Source organism: Apodemus sylvaticus, chromosome 17, assembly GCF_947179515.1.
Source record: "Apodemus sylvaticus chromosome 17, mApoSyl1.1, whole genome shotgun sequence".
Lineage (NCBI taxonomy): Eukaryota > Metazoa > Chordata > Mammalia > Rodentia > Muridae > Apodemus > Apodemus sylvaticus.
The window spans coordinates 49,088,555-49,105,433 of NC_067488.1; the positions used below are offsets into that span (position 1 = coordinate 49,088,555).

Below are 16,879 nucleotides of genomic sequence, written 5' to 3' on the forward strand. Positions count from 1 at the left end.
CCTCAAACAGCCCCTGATTTTTTGTTTACCCCCATCTCTCAAGCTTGCATTTTTTTTTTTGTTTTGATATTTCATAGGGGTGAGAATGGCTCTAGGTCCCCTCTGTCCTGAGCCAGGCAGCTGTGCCACATGGATCTTGGCACAGTCCATGGGGAGTCCCTGTTCTACACCCACAGCAGAATGTACTCTGCACCTCCCCACGACCACACCCTGAGAGGCTGGGTAGGCAGGAGAAAGGTCTCTGGAGTGAGTGAGTGCTGTAGGGTGGCTTCCCGTGCTCAGTGTGTGTGTGTGTGTGCACACACACACGCGCTCTTGTGAGCATGTGCCGCCCCCACAGTGCCTCCGTCACAAGCATCCCCCAGCTGCTGGCGAGAGCTCTTCTTCACAATATAAAGATGACAGTCTGACTCACCCACGTATGGAATCCTCACGCAGCCCACTCCCTACTGCCTGCTCAGCCCTCTTGTCCTCTCCCATGCCCAGGCCTCTGTCTCATCCACTCTGCTGGCCACTGCCCTGCGCCTTCTCCTCTTCCTCCTCCTCCCCTCCCTTCCTCAGATCGTCGTCTCTGATTCTAATCTCCGAAACATTTTTGAGGTCACCCTTGTCTGAATTTAGGCTAAAGTAGGATCCTCTGTGTGTATGTGTGTGTGTGTGTGTGTGTGTGTGTGAATGAGTGAGCTCAGGTGTGCACATGTGGGGGTTGTGCACACAGAGAGGAGCCTGCCAGAGAGCGAGGTATGGACAAGAGTGGGGGAGGGGATGGACGGGGCATCTCAGGTGAGGCAGCTTTCGCTCAATTACTCCTCAGGCGCAGGAGGGGGCAGTGGCTCACAACAGTTGGACAGGTTTATTGGGTGTGTAAGAAAGCCTTCATTTCCCGCCCACACTGGTGACAGGTGGAGCTGGCAGCCTTGCTGGAGCCGGGGTGGGATGGGGGAGGGTCTACTGAGCCTCTGTCTACCTGAGGTTGGTTGTGGGGGAGTGGGCAGTGGTGTCTCAGGAAGTAGCCTCTGACTGGTGCGTGGACTGTCGCGTGGGTCATCAAGATCTGCCCTGTGGGAGATCTGGGAAGGCTCCCTGGAAGAGGGGACCACCAGCCAAGCACTACAAGTGGAATGGGGAGTAGGATGTGGGGGTGAGGCTGACGAGGGGACCAGGGCAGCTCTAAGGCTCTCTCTTTTGAGTCGCCTTTCCCCAACAAATCTGGGGCTGAGACATTTTGAGTCCACAGAACTGACACTGCTCTGGTGCATTCTGGACTCGATGTGGGGAAGCTTCTAGTGCTCCAGGGCTGTGCATAGTGGTTCTATCACAAAAGTAGGGCAGTTTCTCCAGGCAGAAGAGACCCGAGGAAAGGTCTTCGTCTGCAGAGCATCTCTGAGCCTGAGTTGGTAGTTGAGCTGTTCAGGGCTTTCTAGAGTCCAAAGAACACAGCACACCTGCCAATGTCTTGGAGATGTGCCATAGGATGCCCAGGCTAGCTCAAGGAGGGGTGGAGAGGAGGCTAGCTCCATAGGATGTTTGGCTCTATCTGTTATATCTTGCTTTCTTACTGGGGCTTTGGCCCCTGCTGTGGTGGGCCCCTCTTAGGCCCTTATCTGTGGAGGCCTATGGAGGCTTTATAAAACCATTTTTTGATACTAGTGACACCCAGGTTCTGTGTGGTGTCAGCCTGAGGTCCCTCACCTCTCTAGGTTTAATCTGATGGCCAAGCATCCACATTGGACGAGAAGTTTTGGAAGCGGGACTGATACAGGTCACGGGTCAGATGGCTAGGGTCTGGAAAGTGAGAGCCACCTAGCATGGTGCTGGCTCTACAGTAGGGACCCGTCTCTGTTCCTTCCACTCCTGCCCCAGATGATACCCGCTAAGTCCTTGTGACAGGTGGGCTCTTGCTTTTGCTAATCTTGCTTGCAGAGGAGACTGAGCCCAGGGGAACATCACGGCTGGATTTTGGTCCTTTCCTTACTCTTCTAGGGACTGTGGGTGGCTGGGTGGCCCTAGCTTGGGACCTGGTCCTGCATCTTTTCTATACTGTTCCTCACTCTCTCCTCTCTCCATAGGATGGTCGAGTACTCTCTGGACCTGCAGAACATCAACCTGTCAGCCATTCGCACTGTGCGTGTCCTGAGACCTCTTAAAGCCATCAACCGTGTTCCCAGTGAGTCCTCCCCGCCCACCTGGCACTCCCCGCTCAGCTGGACCTATTTATTCACTCAGAGAAGACACATCAGTCCCTTCCTTGGCCAGAACCATACTCAGATGTCACTTGGCTCCCATTGGACTCATGAGCCAGCACGTGGGACCCAGAGGTGCTGGGGGTGGGTCCAGACGCCTCTGAGTCCTCAGATAACTTGGATTTCAGCACTTGGGAAGACCAACTGTTCTGGGGTAAAAGGTTCCTTGGGGGTGGTCTACGTAGGCTGTCAGAGGGGCCTGTGTAAGAAAAGAGCGTGGTTAGCCGAGCAAGAGCGAGCTAAGCGCATCATTGGGAAGCCAACCCTGCAGGCTTAGAATTGGAGTCTGTCACCTGCTCATCATGCGTAGGACATTACACCTTTGCCACCTGCCTTTCCACACATCCACACACTTGTCAGTCCATCCACCTACCCACCCACCCTTCTACTCATCTGTTCTTGCATCCATCCGTCCGTCCGTCCGTCCATCCGTCCATCCACTCATCCCCACACACCCATCTATCGCCAGGCTTCTTGGACCTGTCAGCTGATGAATGATGACACAGATTGTCATAGAATAATGACATTGTTTTAGCTTAGGTGACCTCCCAGCCAGCGCATTTAATTTAATTAACCCTATTATTCTTGTCCACAGCCCACTGTGTGATCTGTTACCCCCCCACCCCCACTCCCTCTCCCAGTACATCCGACCTCCTTTGTGTCCTGCTGGCAAATCTTCCCCACCTAGATTATTCTTTCAGAGACCCTCACTCAGACCAGAAGTCCCCCCCTTCCCTTTCCTGCCCAGCTGTTGGCTGCCAGCTCTTTACTAAACCAATCAGCATGTGAGGAAGGTGTATGTTTACAAAGGCAGGTGACAAACCACAAGAATAACAATACCAAAATCCAGACGGCACTCAGTTCTCTGCCAGTACAGAATTAAAAATTGTGTAATACAAAGACGACCTTCACACAGCGCACCCTACACCTACCCACTCACCTGTTCGTGGACTATTACTCATTCACTCACCTGTCTGTGCATGTGTTCTTGTGTCCATCCACCCAAGTACCTACCACCTGTCCTTTCATCCATCTGTCCATCCTCCCATCCACTCATCTGTCTGTCTATCCCATTTAATACTACCCTCTCATTATCTATCTATCTATCTATCTATCTATCTATCTATCTACCTATCTATCTATCTACTCATCTACCTATTCACCCCACTTTCCTACCTGTCCACCTGGTTTCTTCCCACCTACCCACCTATATACCTGCCTATCTACCCCATACCCACCTTATACTGAGAGGTCGCCTTGAAGCTACAAGCCCTGAGGTCTGCTCTTTATTTCCCAGTCTATATTCCCCTGATGTTTGAGCCTTACATTTACCCAGGGAGGGATCTGAGCTATTCTTATTTGGGGGAAATGAAGAAACAGCCTCACAGTCATGGTTCCCTCCTTGAGGACGCACTGCCAGAGAGTAGCAGATGTAGGAGGCCTCCTCCATCGCCCTTTGTTAGGAGTGAGAAGAGGTAGGGACATAAGCTTGGAAATTCTAGGTCTATTTGGGAAGGCCAGGAGGTGTTGGTTCTTTTCTTTCTTTCACGTGCATGTGTGTGTGCATGTGTGTATGTACATTTGCATGTGTGTGTTCGCACATATTCCCGATTGCATAGAGGCTTGACATTGATGTTTAAAAAAAATCATCCTTGATCACTGTCAACATTGCTCTTTGAGACACAGCTTCTTAATTGAACCCAGGGCTCAGTGGTGCCGCTGCTGTGGCTAGCCAGTTAGCTCTCTCTCTTCCTTCCGAGGGCTGTAATTACAGGCAGGCCCTTAGCATACACAACCTGACCTTACATGGATCCTGGTGATTAGAACTCTGGTCCTCATGGTTAAAAGGCGAGCACTTTACCCACTGAGCCATTCCCTCAGCCCAACACATGGTGGATTTCAGCCACTCAGTGCCTAGAACTGTGGGAGGAACCCCTCAAACCCACGTGAGACCTGCATCTCAAACCCACGTGAGACCTGCATCCTCAATAAACACATTGACCCGTCCTCCTGAGAAGGACCACAGAGATGCTCAGGCACAGAGAGGGGTGCCATGGGTTCTGTGAAGCTCAGGACGTGGGGTTGGGGCGGGGCATCTGAGCTGAGACCCTGAAAACCTGGGAGTTAGCTGCAATGGAGGAAAAGGGGAGGGAGCCATGCCTGGAGCAAAGGTCTAGAAGTCACCAGCCTCTGACTATTAGGAATCTCAGTCACAGGCTGCTTCAGGGGACAGGGAGTGGGGTTGAGTCTGGAGTGACTAGAGAGGTCAACAGGACAGTGTTTCTTTCAGACACGGCTGTGTCAGGAGTGTGGGGGTGAGCTGGTCTCCAAAGCTTTTCTGGTATCTCAGGGAAACAATGGCTAAGGTTGGGCAGAGAGACAGGAGGAGGTACTCCTGAGTCAGCGCAGGTCTGAGAGTCTTTAGCATTAGCTCTGAGCCACTGAGAGAGAGACTCAGCATAGAGCAGGGGCCCATCTCTTATTGCCCTGCCTGTATTGCTTCTATTTCCGTCTTTGGGATGGCAGGGGTGGCTGCCTTCATCTCCAGTCGTGTTCCTAGGATGGAGCCTACAGGCCGGGTCACTTTGGAGGCGAGGGGCATGTGGCAGGGCATTCTCCACAAGGGCGTTTGTACAGGATCTCATGCCATGGTCTCCATCAGGCCTGGGATCTGGCAAGCATGGCATAGCTGTATGAAGGAATGTTCGTGAATGGGAGTAGGCTCAAAGGGACTGGACAGACATGCAGGGTGTGGGTCTTTCTGCTAGATGGTTTCTGGGCAGGTGTGTGGATATGGAGATCCACATGTATTCATAGGAGATCACATGTACATAACATGTGAATGTCTACATGTGTGTGTAAATGCATGTGTGGCACATTAGGGTGTCTGTCACTTGTGAACAAATATAGAAACCTGGCCACTCTATCTCTCCAAGTTCCCCAGATCCCTGGCTGGCTCTGTACAGAGCTTGTTAAGTGGCTTTGGGACTGAGGTGGTTTCTCCCTGTCCCAAGCACCAGCTTGCCTGTTCTCTGGAGAAGAGCAGGGGTCAGTCTTGAGCCTAGCATCCCAATGTTCCTGCAAGTTCCAATTATCGAAGCTCTGGGCACAGATAACTGAGGGAGGCTCCAAGCCTTGCTCTGGGACCTTCTATCAGCTAATGGCCCCCCAGGGAATCCTCAGATGCCCTCTTAGCTGACAGTCACCTCTCTCTCTCTTTCTCAGTGCTCAGCATTGTGGAGATGCTGAGAACCCCCAGGATCCAAAATACCTTCAGACTGAGAAAGCAGCTACATTCCACAAAAAAGACCTTAGGATAAACAACTCCTCCTCCTCCTCCTTCTCCTCCTCCTTCCCCCTTCTCCTCCTTTCTCCTTCTTCCTTCCTCCCTCCTCTTCCTCCTTCTCCCTCCTCCTCCTCCTCCCTTCTCCCTCCTCCTTTTCTTCTTTCTCCTCTGACAGGGTATGTACATAGCCCTATCTGTCCTGGAACTCACTCTGTAGACCAGGCTGGTCTTGAACTCAGAGATCCACCTGCCTTTGCTTCCCAAGAGCTGGGATTAAAGGCGTGCCTCATCACCTCCCGGCTTAAATTTACCTTCTTTAGTAAGTAAACCCGAGGGTACAGGACAGTTAGAAAATGGAGATCCCTGAAGTCCAACAACTCAGCCCCTGATTCTTTGGGCGAGGCTCCTTTGTCCCTAGTTGTCCTGTCTTCCACTAGGAGTCACTAGGTAATGAGTGACCTAATGGGGGTCCTGGGCTCTTCAGTTGTGTCTGCCTTGGGATGTGTTCAGCAGTAGCCTGCAGATCTCTGTTTCACCACTAGATGGCAAGCTAGAGAGTCAGCCTTAGGCAGTCCAATTATCAGTAATTAATTGGGCAATCAAGGAGTCAGGGTTACCTGAACCTTAAAAAATGCAGCATAGCATAGAGTCTTAACTTGATTATCCAGAAAGACCCAGCTTGGGGTCAGAGAGTGCAAGTCCTGTTCTCCACTTTGTTGTAACATGGGCCTCAGTTTCCCCACTGGCACAGAGCAGAGGAGAGGTTGAATTAGCTATGTGGTTCTCAGCTTCGTATAGTATAGGAAGGGGTCCCAGAAGTCAGGGTACAAAGTGTGTCCATTCAGCTCCCTGCAGCTCTGTCCTTAGCTCCGGCCTTTGGTGGATAAGGGAAAGAAGACAGAGGACGGGAGATGGTTGAGGAGGGAGGCAGGGTCTGAGTTCTGGTTCTTTACTGTTCAACCTGTTATTAGTTACTGCTCCTCTCTGGGCCTTGGCATGATGGGACTGAATTATCTACAAGGCCATGTCCCCTCTGGGCCTGCCTCTGTCTATACCCCAACTCCCAAGTTACCACAGTGTTTCCCTGAGCTCCATTGGTTGAGTCCTTTCAAAGTGAAATGTTGCCTTCTCCTCCAGTTAGAAACTTGGGCAGTCACTCGGGAGCATGGAGCCAGCCCACGCTACTGCGTCCAGCCGTTGCACACCAAGCTAGGCTGTTGAAAGTATGTTTGCTTGGAGGACTCTGCGCAACCTCCAGGGGGTTGAGTTGTGCCTGGGCGTAGCATCACAGGCTCTATCACACTCTACCTTCCCACAAAGAACCCTGGGTTGGTCTGAGTTGTCTGTCCGGAATGGAGAAGATACTTCAAGATACCCATGGAAGGAGTGGAAACAATGTTACATCGTAGCTGGGAGCTCCAAGCTATAGGTCTCTCCACTGTACTGTCAGCCCAAGGTTCTAATTCAGCTCACCCTGTCCTGGGATCCCAGCAAGCCTCACGCCCTCTGTCTTTTAATCCTCTGACTCGAAAGCGGAGTTAATATTACAGATCTCCATCCTGCTGGGTGGCGGCAGTGGCACAGTGTGCATGAAGAACTTCCTGCAGAATGTCAGCGGTGAGCAGTAAAGCACCGATTCTGGGTTGAAGGTGTGGGGACTTGGGGACATCTTTGTAGAGGCTGGCTTTAGAAGAGTCCATGGAGGACTCAGAGGGCTCAGGGTATGGGTGAGTATTCCTGCACAGAGAGCATCCTACTGATGTGATGTGTTCTGGAGCTGGTGCGGCAGGGCAGGGAACTGCATGTTGGGAGGGGTGAGGACTCCCTGTATCTGACTGCTTGGGTTATTACCCATCATCCACCTCCATGGGCACCACATCATTCTGACTGCACCACAGGATGGAGATTGCTACTGTTAACTCCAGTCCCTTGTTGGAGGATCTGAAGACAAAGGAATATGATGGGAGTGGGTGGCTCACATCTGGGGTTTATCGATAAATGACTGGAATTCATCAAGCACTTTGGCCATCTTGATCACTGTCTGGCCAACTGTGTTGAGAAGAGACAGGAAGACCCAGGGGTCTTTCCTAGAAGGACCTAGAGAGTTTTATTTGGGACAGGGTCTGGGAGAAAGAGAAGTTGTGGGACAGAGCCAACATAGACATTTTGTTTTCTTCTCTGGGAGTATGTGGTTCCTTGGCTTGAGTCAGAAGGAATGCTTTGAGTGGACTGTTCCCTGGCACATCTGGAGTTCCAGGGCTGCCTATCCTTGGTCTCTACCAGGACTGTCTCCTCCTGGGGGTGGGGTAAATAGGCCCTGCAACCTGCAGAAGGCAGGGAGAAAGGAGGAGAGAAAGTTGGAGAGATGAGGCAAGGACTCTACTGCCAAGAACTGCTACCTTCTCTGAAGAGCAGTGTGGAGAACATCTGACTAGTTATCTGCTGGGAACGTAAAGAGATTGTGGGACATGCCAGGGTGTGGGGCTAGGGCAGTCAGTTCAGGTCAAATACTGAGTTGTGTTCTAGGAATCTGGAAGATGGCTGGACAGGACACAGTGGGTAGGAGTAAGACTGTGTATCGGTCTCCTGATTGCTCTTCATTTGAAGTAGTATTGTTTGGGTCCTCTACACCAGAGGCAGGTATTGGTCAAAAAGATTCATCTGTACCCCTCACCATCAGCTGACACCTGAGCCCCAGGTGGTGGGCCAGAGTCCAGGGGTCAGGGCTAAGGCACTGCAAATTCTTTGAGGAGACCTCACAGAGGAGGGTGACAGCACCTTGGGAGAATGAGCATTGCTTGGGACACTGTAGGTGAGAGCATCCACAGAAAATGGACACACACTACTCTGGTGGAGGGACTCAGGGCCTGTGGAATGAAGAAGACAAGTTGCTCTGGGACTCGGGATCTGTCTTCAATCTATAGGCTCCTTCCAGGCTGGGCTGCTGCCAGGAATTGTGACCCTGGCAGTCCGACCGTCTGCTGCCTGGGCTGGCCTCCCCGGCCCCTGTTGTGCCTCTGATTAGTTGGCTTGGCAACAACAGGACAGCAGACGGCTTGTCCTTGCGCTCAGCACTTTCCTTTCCTGGCTGCTCTGTGCCCTCCGCCAACCTGGCTGGATAAGAAAGCGTGCAGTCTTGGGGGCCAGGCCACACCCGTGGCACACCTCTTTCTCTGCCGTCCCTCCCGCCCCCCAGCAGGTGGGTTGTGTCCCGGCTGAGGCTGGCACTTGTCCCGTGTTTTCTGGTTGAGTTAGCCTGGCAGAGTAGCCGAGCTAATCTGGGTTGACAGCCCCTGTCTGCGGAGCACCTTGGGCCTGGGGAGGAAACACCTATTAGGAAGTGAATCTCCCTCTCGCTGTCTCCTCCATGGCCACCATGGGGCCTCTCAGGCTCTCTGGCAGCCGAGGGGCTGCTCTGGGATCTCCGTCTCTTAGGGTTGGGATGGAGCTGTTGTATTCATTGCCCTTCCTGGCAGTTTTGATGCCATCTAGACCACACCTCCCTCCCCTGCATGCCACTACTATCATTGCAGTCCTAGATCAGATCTTTCTCTCCTGAACCCCACACTCTTAGCCCCAATGAAGCCATTCTAAAAGGATGGTCAGGGACCCCAAATCCCACATGTCTAGATGGGTAGCTGCTCTGTGACCCCAAACCTTCAAGCTATCCCTGACGATTTCCTTCCTCCCACGTCTATGCTGCATCTCTTGATCTCACCTTCCTGGTATCACCAGGACCCTCCCTGTGCATCCACACCGCTCTGTGTCATCTGGACCCAGCACCTCTGTCCTTTAGCTTATCCTAGTGGCAGGTGTGGACAGGCAAGGCTCACAGGGACAGATGGATCAGATGCCCAGTGACGAACTGCTGACGAACCGTGAAGGAGGCCTCAAGTGGCTGGGGCAGCCTCACCAGTGAGGTTCAGTGGGGAGCCCATTCCTCCTGATTCCCATCCCAGCCATTATACCTTCCCATCACTGCCTTCCTGGTGGCCGAGCCTACGAGCCTGTCCTCCATGTGGTATGGGCTCATGTGATAGCATTTACTGGGTATTTGCACAGGATCCTGTGAGCTGTTTCCCTGTGGCCTCTTCTGGCCCAGCCTGCTCTGCTCTCTACGCCTGGCCATCCCTGCTGCCTGGACTTCATTAGTGCGGACATGACTCTTTACCTCCTTCCTCAGCATACTCTGGCTTTTCTGGTTCCCTGACCCCATCAGGCAGCCCCTCCGTTTCCTGGCTTGCCCACCTCCATAGTTAGTGACATATGGACAAACGGACAGATCTACAGACTTACCAGGCTTGTCTGATCTTATATGTTCTTCACAAGGAAGGGAAATTTGTTTTTTCCAATTTCATTTTATTCTAATTAATTAGTTAATTGACTTTCGAGACAGGATTTTCCTCTGCAGCTCAGCCTGGCCTCAAATTTTAGGCAATTCTCTCTCATCTACCCTAAGTGGAGAAATTACAAATATTTGCCACCACATCTAGCCTTGTCTGGTTTGATTTTTAAAGCTGATGAGTCCCTGGGGCCAAGAACACCATATGGTGGTGACAGGCTTCCTGCTTGCTATCAGTAGATGGTAGAGGTAAAAGGAAACATCTATTCACCTATCAATCTCTCTTTAATTTTTAAAAGATCTATTTATTTATTTACTTATTTAATATATATGAGTAATATATATGAGTTTCCTTCAGACATACCAGAAGAGGGTATCAGATCACATTGCAAATGGTTGTGAGACACCATGTGGTTGCTGGGAATTGAACTCAGGACCTTTGGAAGAGTAGTCAGTGCTTTTAACTATTGAGCCATCTCTCCAGGCCTCTTTTTAAATTCTTATTTGTTCCTTTCGTTTGTATGGGTGTTTTGCCTGCATATATGCCTGTACTCCATGTGTATGCCAGATTCCTATAAAGGCCAGAGTGGGCATCAGAGCCCATGGAACTGGAGTTAAAGATGATGGGGGAACTGCCGTGTGGGTGCTGGGAATCAAACCCCGTTTTCTGTAAGAGCAGATGTGTTCCAAACTGGTGAGGCATCTCTCTAGGCCCCACCTATCAGCCTTTCATTCTGTTGTGTCCTGAGGGGCTGTGGCTCTGGGCAGGTGCCGGGCAGGACTGGAGAATGCGGGCCTTGCAAGCAGACTTGCCTGGGTTCAGAAGCTAGATTCAGGGCAGTGGAGCCCTGAACCTACAGAAGTCCTTCAGGGTCATAGGTACTGCGACTGGGAATGAGTGGGCTCAAGTGAGGCACCAGCCCATTCCCAGGGACCAGAAGAGGAGATCCAAGATCAGGAGAACCCAAGGTGTGAGATGCCCTTCTGAGTGTGTGCTGGCCTGGAGGGATGCAGGAAGCTGGGTCTGCAGAGGATACAGTGGTACAGGCTGGGGCTGCCTCTGGGAGTGGACCCGGGGCTGTCCTGATAGAGATGTTTTGAATGGACTGTGGGCCGAGTTGAAGAAGAGGAAGAAAAGGAGGAGGAGGAGGAGGTGGGGGGAGGAAGAAGAAGAAGAGGAAAAGGAAGAAGAAGAGGAGTAGTAGTAGTAGTGTGTGTGTGTGTGTGTGTGTGTGTGTGTGTGTGTGTGGTGTATACATGCTCTTGAATTGAATACTTAGTACAGTGGGAACTGCTTGCGTGTGAGGGTTCTGTGGCCCTAGGATGGGTATATCTTTCTTCCCAGCTGGGACTAGAACCTTCATCTGATCTGTGCTGGCTGCCACCAGGGGCGGGTCTAAGGCAGATACCCTGTGTCCTCTGTCCCTTCTTGGCTGGGGAACAGGCCCTTAGCTAGACTCTTGGGGCTACTGACATCACAGGCCACCTGGCTCCTGACCTAGGCTGAAGGCCTTCAGAGTAAGCCCAGCCTCGGAGAGGGAGGCTGTGAGGGGGCAGCTGTGCTAGAGGATGGTCACCCGGGGGGAGGCTGCCTGGAGGAGGAGATAGAGCACGGAGAGAGAGAAGTCTGATGGCGGCTCTTCCTCCCATGCATGTGCCCTTCTCTCTGTCCCTCTGTCCCTCCGTCCCACTGTCCCTCCGTCCCGTCTTCTTACCCAAGGTCTCATCTTCCCCATCTCCATTTCTTTCTATTGCTCTGTCTGTGCCTCTGCTTCTTGCCCCTCCTACCTTCTCGTTCTCACGTGCCTAGCGCCAGGGTACTGGCGGAAGAGCATCAGCACCTACCCGTCTTGGCTACTTTACTATACCAAGCGTGTAAAAGAAGGCTTAGCTAGGTAGCTCTTTGGAGCATTTCCTGACTCCTGATCCCGTGGTCTCAATTCCCTGGGCAGCCATGGATGAATTCAATTTGTGCTAAGTTCCTAGTTCCCTAATTACACCTTGGCTCTGTGGTCCCGGGACTCCCCAGGCCCTAGAGAGGAACCCTGAGGAGGAGCTGGGCCCCTGGGCGGCAAAGAAGCAGAGGGAGAGAGAGAGAGGGCTGCTGTTCAGGGAAAGGAGCTGACAGCCCAGAATTTCAATATCCTGGAGAACAAGGGAAATGTAATTAATTGAACAACAAAGGCCACCCTTGGGAGCAGCCAGGAGCAGCCTGGCTGGCATGGAGCTAGTTAGTGAGCCGCACGCGGAGAGGAGCCTGTGGCCTCCTCAAGGTAGTCTGGTCCAGTGCCTGGTCTCCACCCATTGCCTCTGCATGGACCCTAGGAGGGCATTTTCAGAGCAGAGCCAGTCAAGGACTGACTGCTTTGAGATCTGCTGGTGACAGTGGTGACAGTGACACGGGCCTTTGATTAGTCATCATCCTCCCCGACCCAACTCATTGGACTCCTCTCCAGCAATCCCAGGCCTGGCCTGGCAGCTAAGCGTGTTTGCAGGCTATACTTCCCCTCGGCCTCTCTGGCAGACTCTATGTCCTGTAGGGCCAGGCTCCCCTTCATCCTCCCCACAAATGTGTGCTTTGCAATGGTCCAATAGCACCACTGTCTCTGGACCCTGCTGCTGGGCTGTGAGCGCTGAGGGAAATTCTTGGCAATCTGTGGCTCGATAAATGAATGCATGTGTGCAAACGTGAATGAATGATCGCAGCCCCAGGAAGGCTTGCAGTTGGTCCATTTTGGGGATCACGTGGGGACATGTCTTGTTTCCTTGTCTCCCCTAGTAAACTAAACACCCCTCGTTCCCATGTTGGAGGCTAGATGTAAAGCAACATGAGGTGCTGAGCGCGGCCCTGGATGTTCTCAGTCGGATGACGCAGCTTGCCAGGGAGCCCCATTGCTTTTCCTGAGAGGACGCTGACCTAGTTTTGTGGGGAGGGAAGATGGGGGTGGACATTAATTATTGATTGGAAATCACTCGACACCAAGTTTGCGATGCAAATCCATGATAATTAGCCTCATTAATAACTACCTCAGCGCCACGCTGGGATCAATCAAAGTCCAATAGGACCAACTCTCCTACCTGTCATCATCTCTCGACCCTCTCCCCTCCAATCTTCCCCTCTTTCCCAGTCTTGTACACGAGCAGTCAGTCAGCCATCCAGCAAACGTCAACAAAGCTTATCTTCTGGGTTAGGCCCTGGTGGCTTCTGGGACTATTGAGGTGACTCAGACACAGACCCTGTTCTGCAGGAGCCGACAGCCCAGTAGATAGGACAGGAAAGTATACAGACAGATGGGTATTTATTAGGGTTAGATGTTGATGCCAAAGGGACCTCCGAGGGCCGCACAACATACAAACTGTAACTGTACAGGGCAGCCTAGGCTAGGAGAGGCTGAGGTTGCCTGGAGCACGGAGGATTGGATGCTCTGGAAAGAGAAAGCTGGCAAGGCTCCACAGAGTGAGATTCCACCAGGCTGAGGCAGGTGATAGGAGATTGTTAGGGTGAGCTAGCTGCATAGGGAAAAGGGTCGGCCATAGAAAGAGGGGTAGACTCAGTATCAGGCAACAGTTTAAATCCACATCCTTCTGCTACCTAGCCGGGAAGATGTCGAGCGAAGAGTTCCTGTTGGCCCTTTGAACTTTGAACTGATATTGCCAGCCTCAAGGGGTTACTATGGAGGTGGAAGGAGAGCCTGTTTGCACACGTCTTCAGGAGAGCACTCAGCACCTAAAATGGGGCTCCCTAAGTGTGTGCTCTCACCCATGATCTCATGGAAGTGCAGTAGGGACCAGAGACATTTTCCTGGCTTTATGGGCATGGGGCAGACATGGAGGAGAGAGGCTCCCAGAAGGCTTGGAGTCGGACCCCATCTGTCCTCCAGCTTCCCCTCAGCCTCGCGGCCTGCTCCTCTTGCTTCTCTGATGCCTCCTCCTCGGCCCTTCCTCTCGCAGGCATGCGGATCCTGGTGAACCTGCTGCTCGACACGCTGCCCATGCTGGGAAACGTGCTCCTGCTGTGTTTCTTCGTCTTCTTCATCTTCGGCATCATCGGCGTGCAGCTCTGGGCCGGCCTGCTGCGGAACCGCTGCTTCCTGGAGGAGAACTTCACCATGTGAGTCCCCCCTCCACCCCATCTTAATTAGGCTTTTTTATTGCTTTGATAAAACACTGGGACCAGGAGCACCTCGGGGAGGAAAGGGTTTCTTTCATCTTATAACTTGCAGTTCGTCTAGGGAAGTCAGGACTAGAACTCAAGCAGGGCAGGAACCTGACGGCAGGAGTTGAGGCAGAGGCTGTGGAGGGGCGCCACTTACCGTCTTGTTCTGCATGGCTGGCTTCGCCTGCTTTCTTACAGAATCCAGGACCACCAGTGAGCTGGGTTCTCCCACATCAGTTATCAATAGAAAAAATGCCCTGCAGATTAGCCTATAGGCCAAGCCAAGGGAAGCATTTTCTCAATTAAGATTCCCTCATCTCAGAAGACCCTAGCTTCTGTCAACATAGAACCAACCTGGCCAGCATTCCCCACTTCTCCGCCATCCCCAACCCACTCTGTTCCTTCTGACTCTGACCTGCCTCTTGCTAACTCATTTGCTAACTGAGAACTGGGCCAACAAAGTAGGAGCAGCCAATTCGGGAAGGCTGGATATAAGGAGAGAGGGAGGTTTGGACACTAGAAGGAGAGAAAGTTCTAGAAGCCGAGGAGGGCTGTGTGGGAGTGACATAATGGGATCAGCTCGCATCCTGCTGCAGGTCTGGAGTGGGAGCCAGGCGCCCCTCCAGGCAGAGTGTCAAGAGCTGCTTAAAAGATGGGTTTAGTTTCTCTTAATGACGTCTTTAGAATCCCTCCTTCCCAAGTGGTGACAGCAACCCAGAGCATATGCGCACACTGTCTGTTTGGAGGTAAGGGTGCATCAGCTTCCGGTTTCCACTGGGCTGCTCCTGTGTTCCAGGGCCCACAGAGGTTGAAACGGAAGAATGATTTAACCTGTTTTAACCTGGCAGATGTATCCAGGGCCTGCCCTTCGTTGATCGAGGGCGCCTACGCTAGGGTTTGGTCTGTTGCCAAGACTGAGTATCTCTTCTGAGTGCGGCAGTGGACGGGTACTACATGAGTTGGGATGAGGCTCCCTTTTCAGGGTTTGGAACATTAGGGACAATGTGATGGAACAGGAGGTCAAGGTTGGGTAGGGGCTGGTCTTCCTACCCTTCACTGTGCTGTGGGGGAGCACTGGGTACCTGAGTAGGCCAGAGAAGGGGCACCTTGTTGGGTGGAGGCCCTGTGGATAGTGAGCAAGGGGCTTTTATACTTGTGCAAGTGCTTCACAGAGGGCAGTCCTGAGTTGTCAGGGGCAGGAAGAGGGGCAGTCCCTCAGAGAGCAGCATTGGCGTCGGCATTGGGGCTCATCATCCACCCGTGCCCTCCCTGTCCCATGTGGATCTGTGGCTGGCCCTGTCTTACTATCATGTCACCTTCTGCTGGAGGATTGCTGTCTCTTCCCCAACCAGCAACCATATTGTCTGCTAAGCTTCCTCATTGGCCAATCTTCCTGCAGCGATCCCATTTATCAATCAGCTTGAGTGTTTGGGGTCCCTGGAGTAATTACATACTTGGACTTCAGGGACCCTATAGGACACGTGTTCTCCCTTAGACTAGGAAAGATTGGTCCTCACTCTTCTCTCAAGACTTACAACAGTGCCTGTTCACTATGAATGAATGACTGAGGGGCTGATTAAAATGTGGATAATAGCATGAATGAATGAATGAATGAATGAATGGGAGCATGGATAAGTGAGCAGTAATCCTGCACAGAGGCATGTAGGGAAGAAGACTGGTTGTCCTTGGCCATGCAGCAGGAGAGTTTATGTGCTGTTTACTGGTTGGCTGCTTCCTTGTCCTGACTGGGCACCGAGAGGTGGCTGCAGCCCTCTGGCTGTGACGAGGGCCGATGGGTGCAGAGTGCTGTGGGCACGCCTGGGCCCCACTTTGGGCCAGTGTGGCTGGTCCACCTAGAAGAGGAGCTCCAAACGTGATAGGAGCCAGCGAGCATTAATGGAGACATGGTTGGCAAGCCAGATGACTCTCCGGAGCTCCGAGTCCCACTGCTCTCAGGGCCGCAGGCCTTGACTGACAGGTCCCACTTGGTCAGGGGATGACTGTACTTAGGGAGAACGAGGTTGGTAAATTCCAGGCTTAGGCAGAGAGCAAGGCCAAGGTTATCCCAGGTCTGCAGCCCCCATAGAGGAAGGTGGGGTCAGACCGCAACTCAAAAGACCTGGCTCAGAGCAGGCGGCAGAGCAGCTGGTAAGGAAGGCTAACAAAGAAGTAGGTCCTTCCTGGGGCTCAGACAGATGGGCTCTGAGCAGACCTCAGCTCAGGATCTGGTGAGCCAGGGACAGGAGCAACAGGCACTCAGTGGGGAATTCCCCTTGTCCTCTTGGCTTATTTACCCACCAGCTTGTTGTCTGGAGGCCTCAAACCACACCTCCAGCCCCTGGTCAGACACTCTGTGAACAAACTCCTGAGCCATGCAGGCTGGGTAGAGCAAGACCCTCCCGAGACAGAACACAGAGCTGCATGCTGGGCCCTCCAGGAACCTCAGTCCAAGCTATTGCTCTACAGATAGAGACCTAGAGAGGGACTTACTCAGGGAACAGGGAAAGGTTCCCTTTCTGCCTGTTAGAACATCAGAGTATGGATGTTCTAACAAACATTTGCCTGCCACTTCCAAGGACAGGCTCTGCATTGTGTCTTGGTCTTGACCCTAGGAGGATAAAGGACCTAAATGTTTGGATTTAGGGTGCTGGGCTGAGAAGAAAGGACTTCTGGGATGTCTACGGATGCCACTTTGACCTGAACCTGAAAGGTCAAGAATGATTGCTGGATAATGGGTGGGAACTGAGGTAGGAGTTAATTTGTGACAGAACCTCTCCCAATGCTGCCATGCAGGCGGAGGCTGGGGCAAAGAAGTCTGGACTTCAGGGTCAAATTCTGCGTCTGCCACTTGC

General features: G+C 52.4%; 1 protein-coding gene across 1 annotated transcript in view; it reads left to right on the plus strand.

Annotated features, from left to right (window-relative positions):
• Positions 1 to 16,879, plus strand: part of Cacna1i (calcium voltage-gated channel subunit alpha1 I) — a 97,133-nt gene that overhangs the window by 33,962 nt on the left and 46,292 nt on the right. The window contains exons 4-5 of the mRNA XM_052160663.1: positions 2,070 to 2,167; positions 13,823 to 13,982. Of these exons, the coding sequence (XP_052016623.1) occupies positions 2,070 to 2,167; positions 13,823 to 13,982 (258 nt within the window). The remainder of the gene's footprint in view (positions 1 to 2,069; positions 2,168 to 13,822; positions 13,983 to 16,879) is intronic.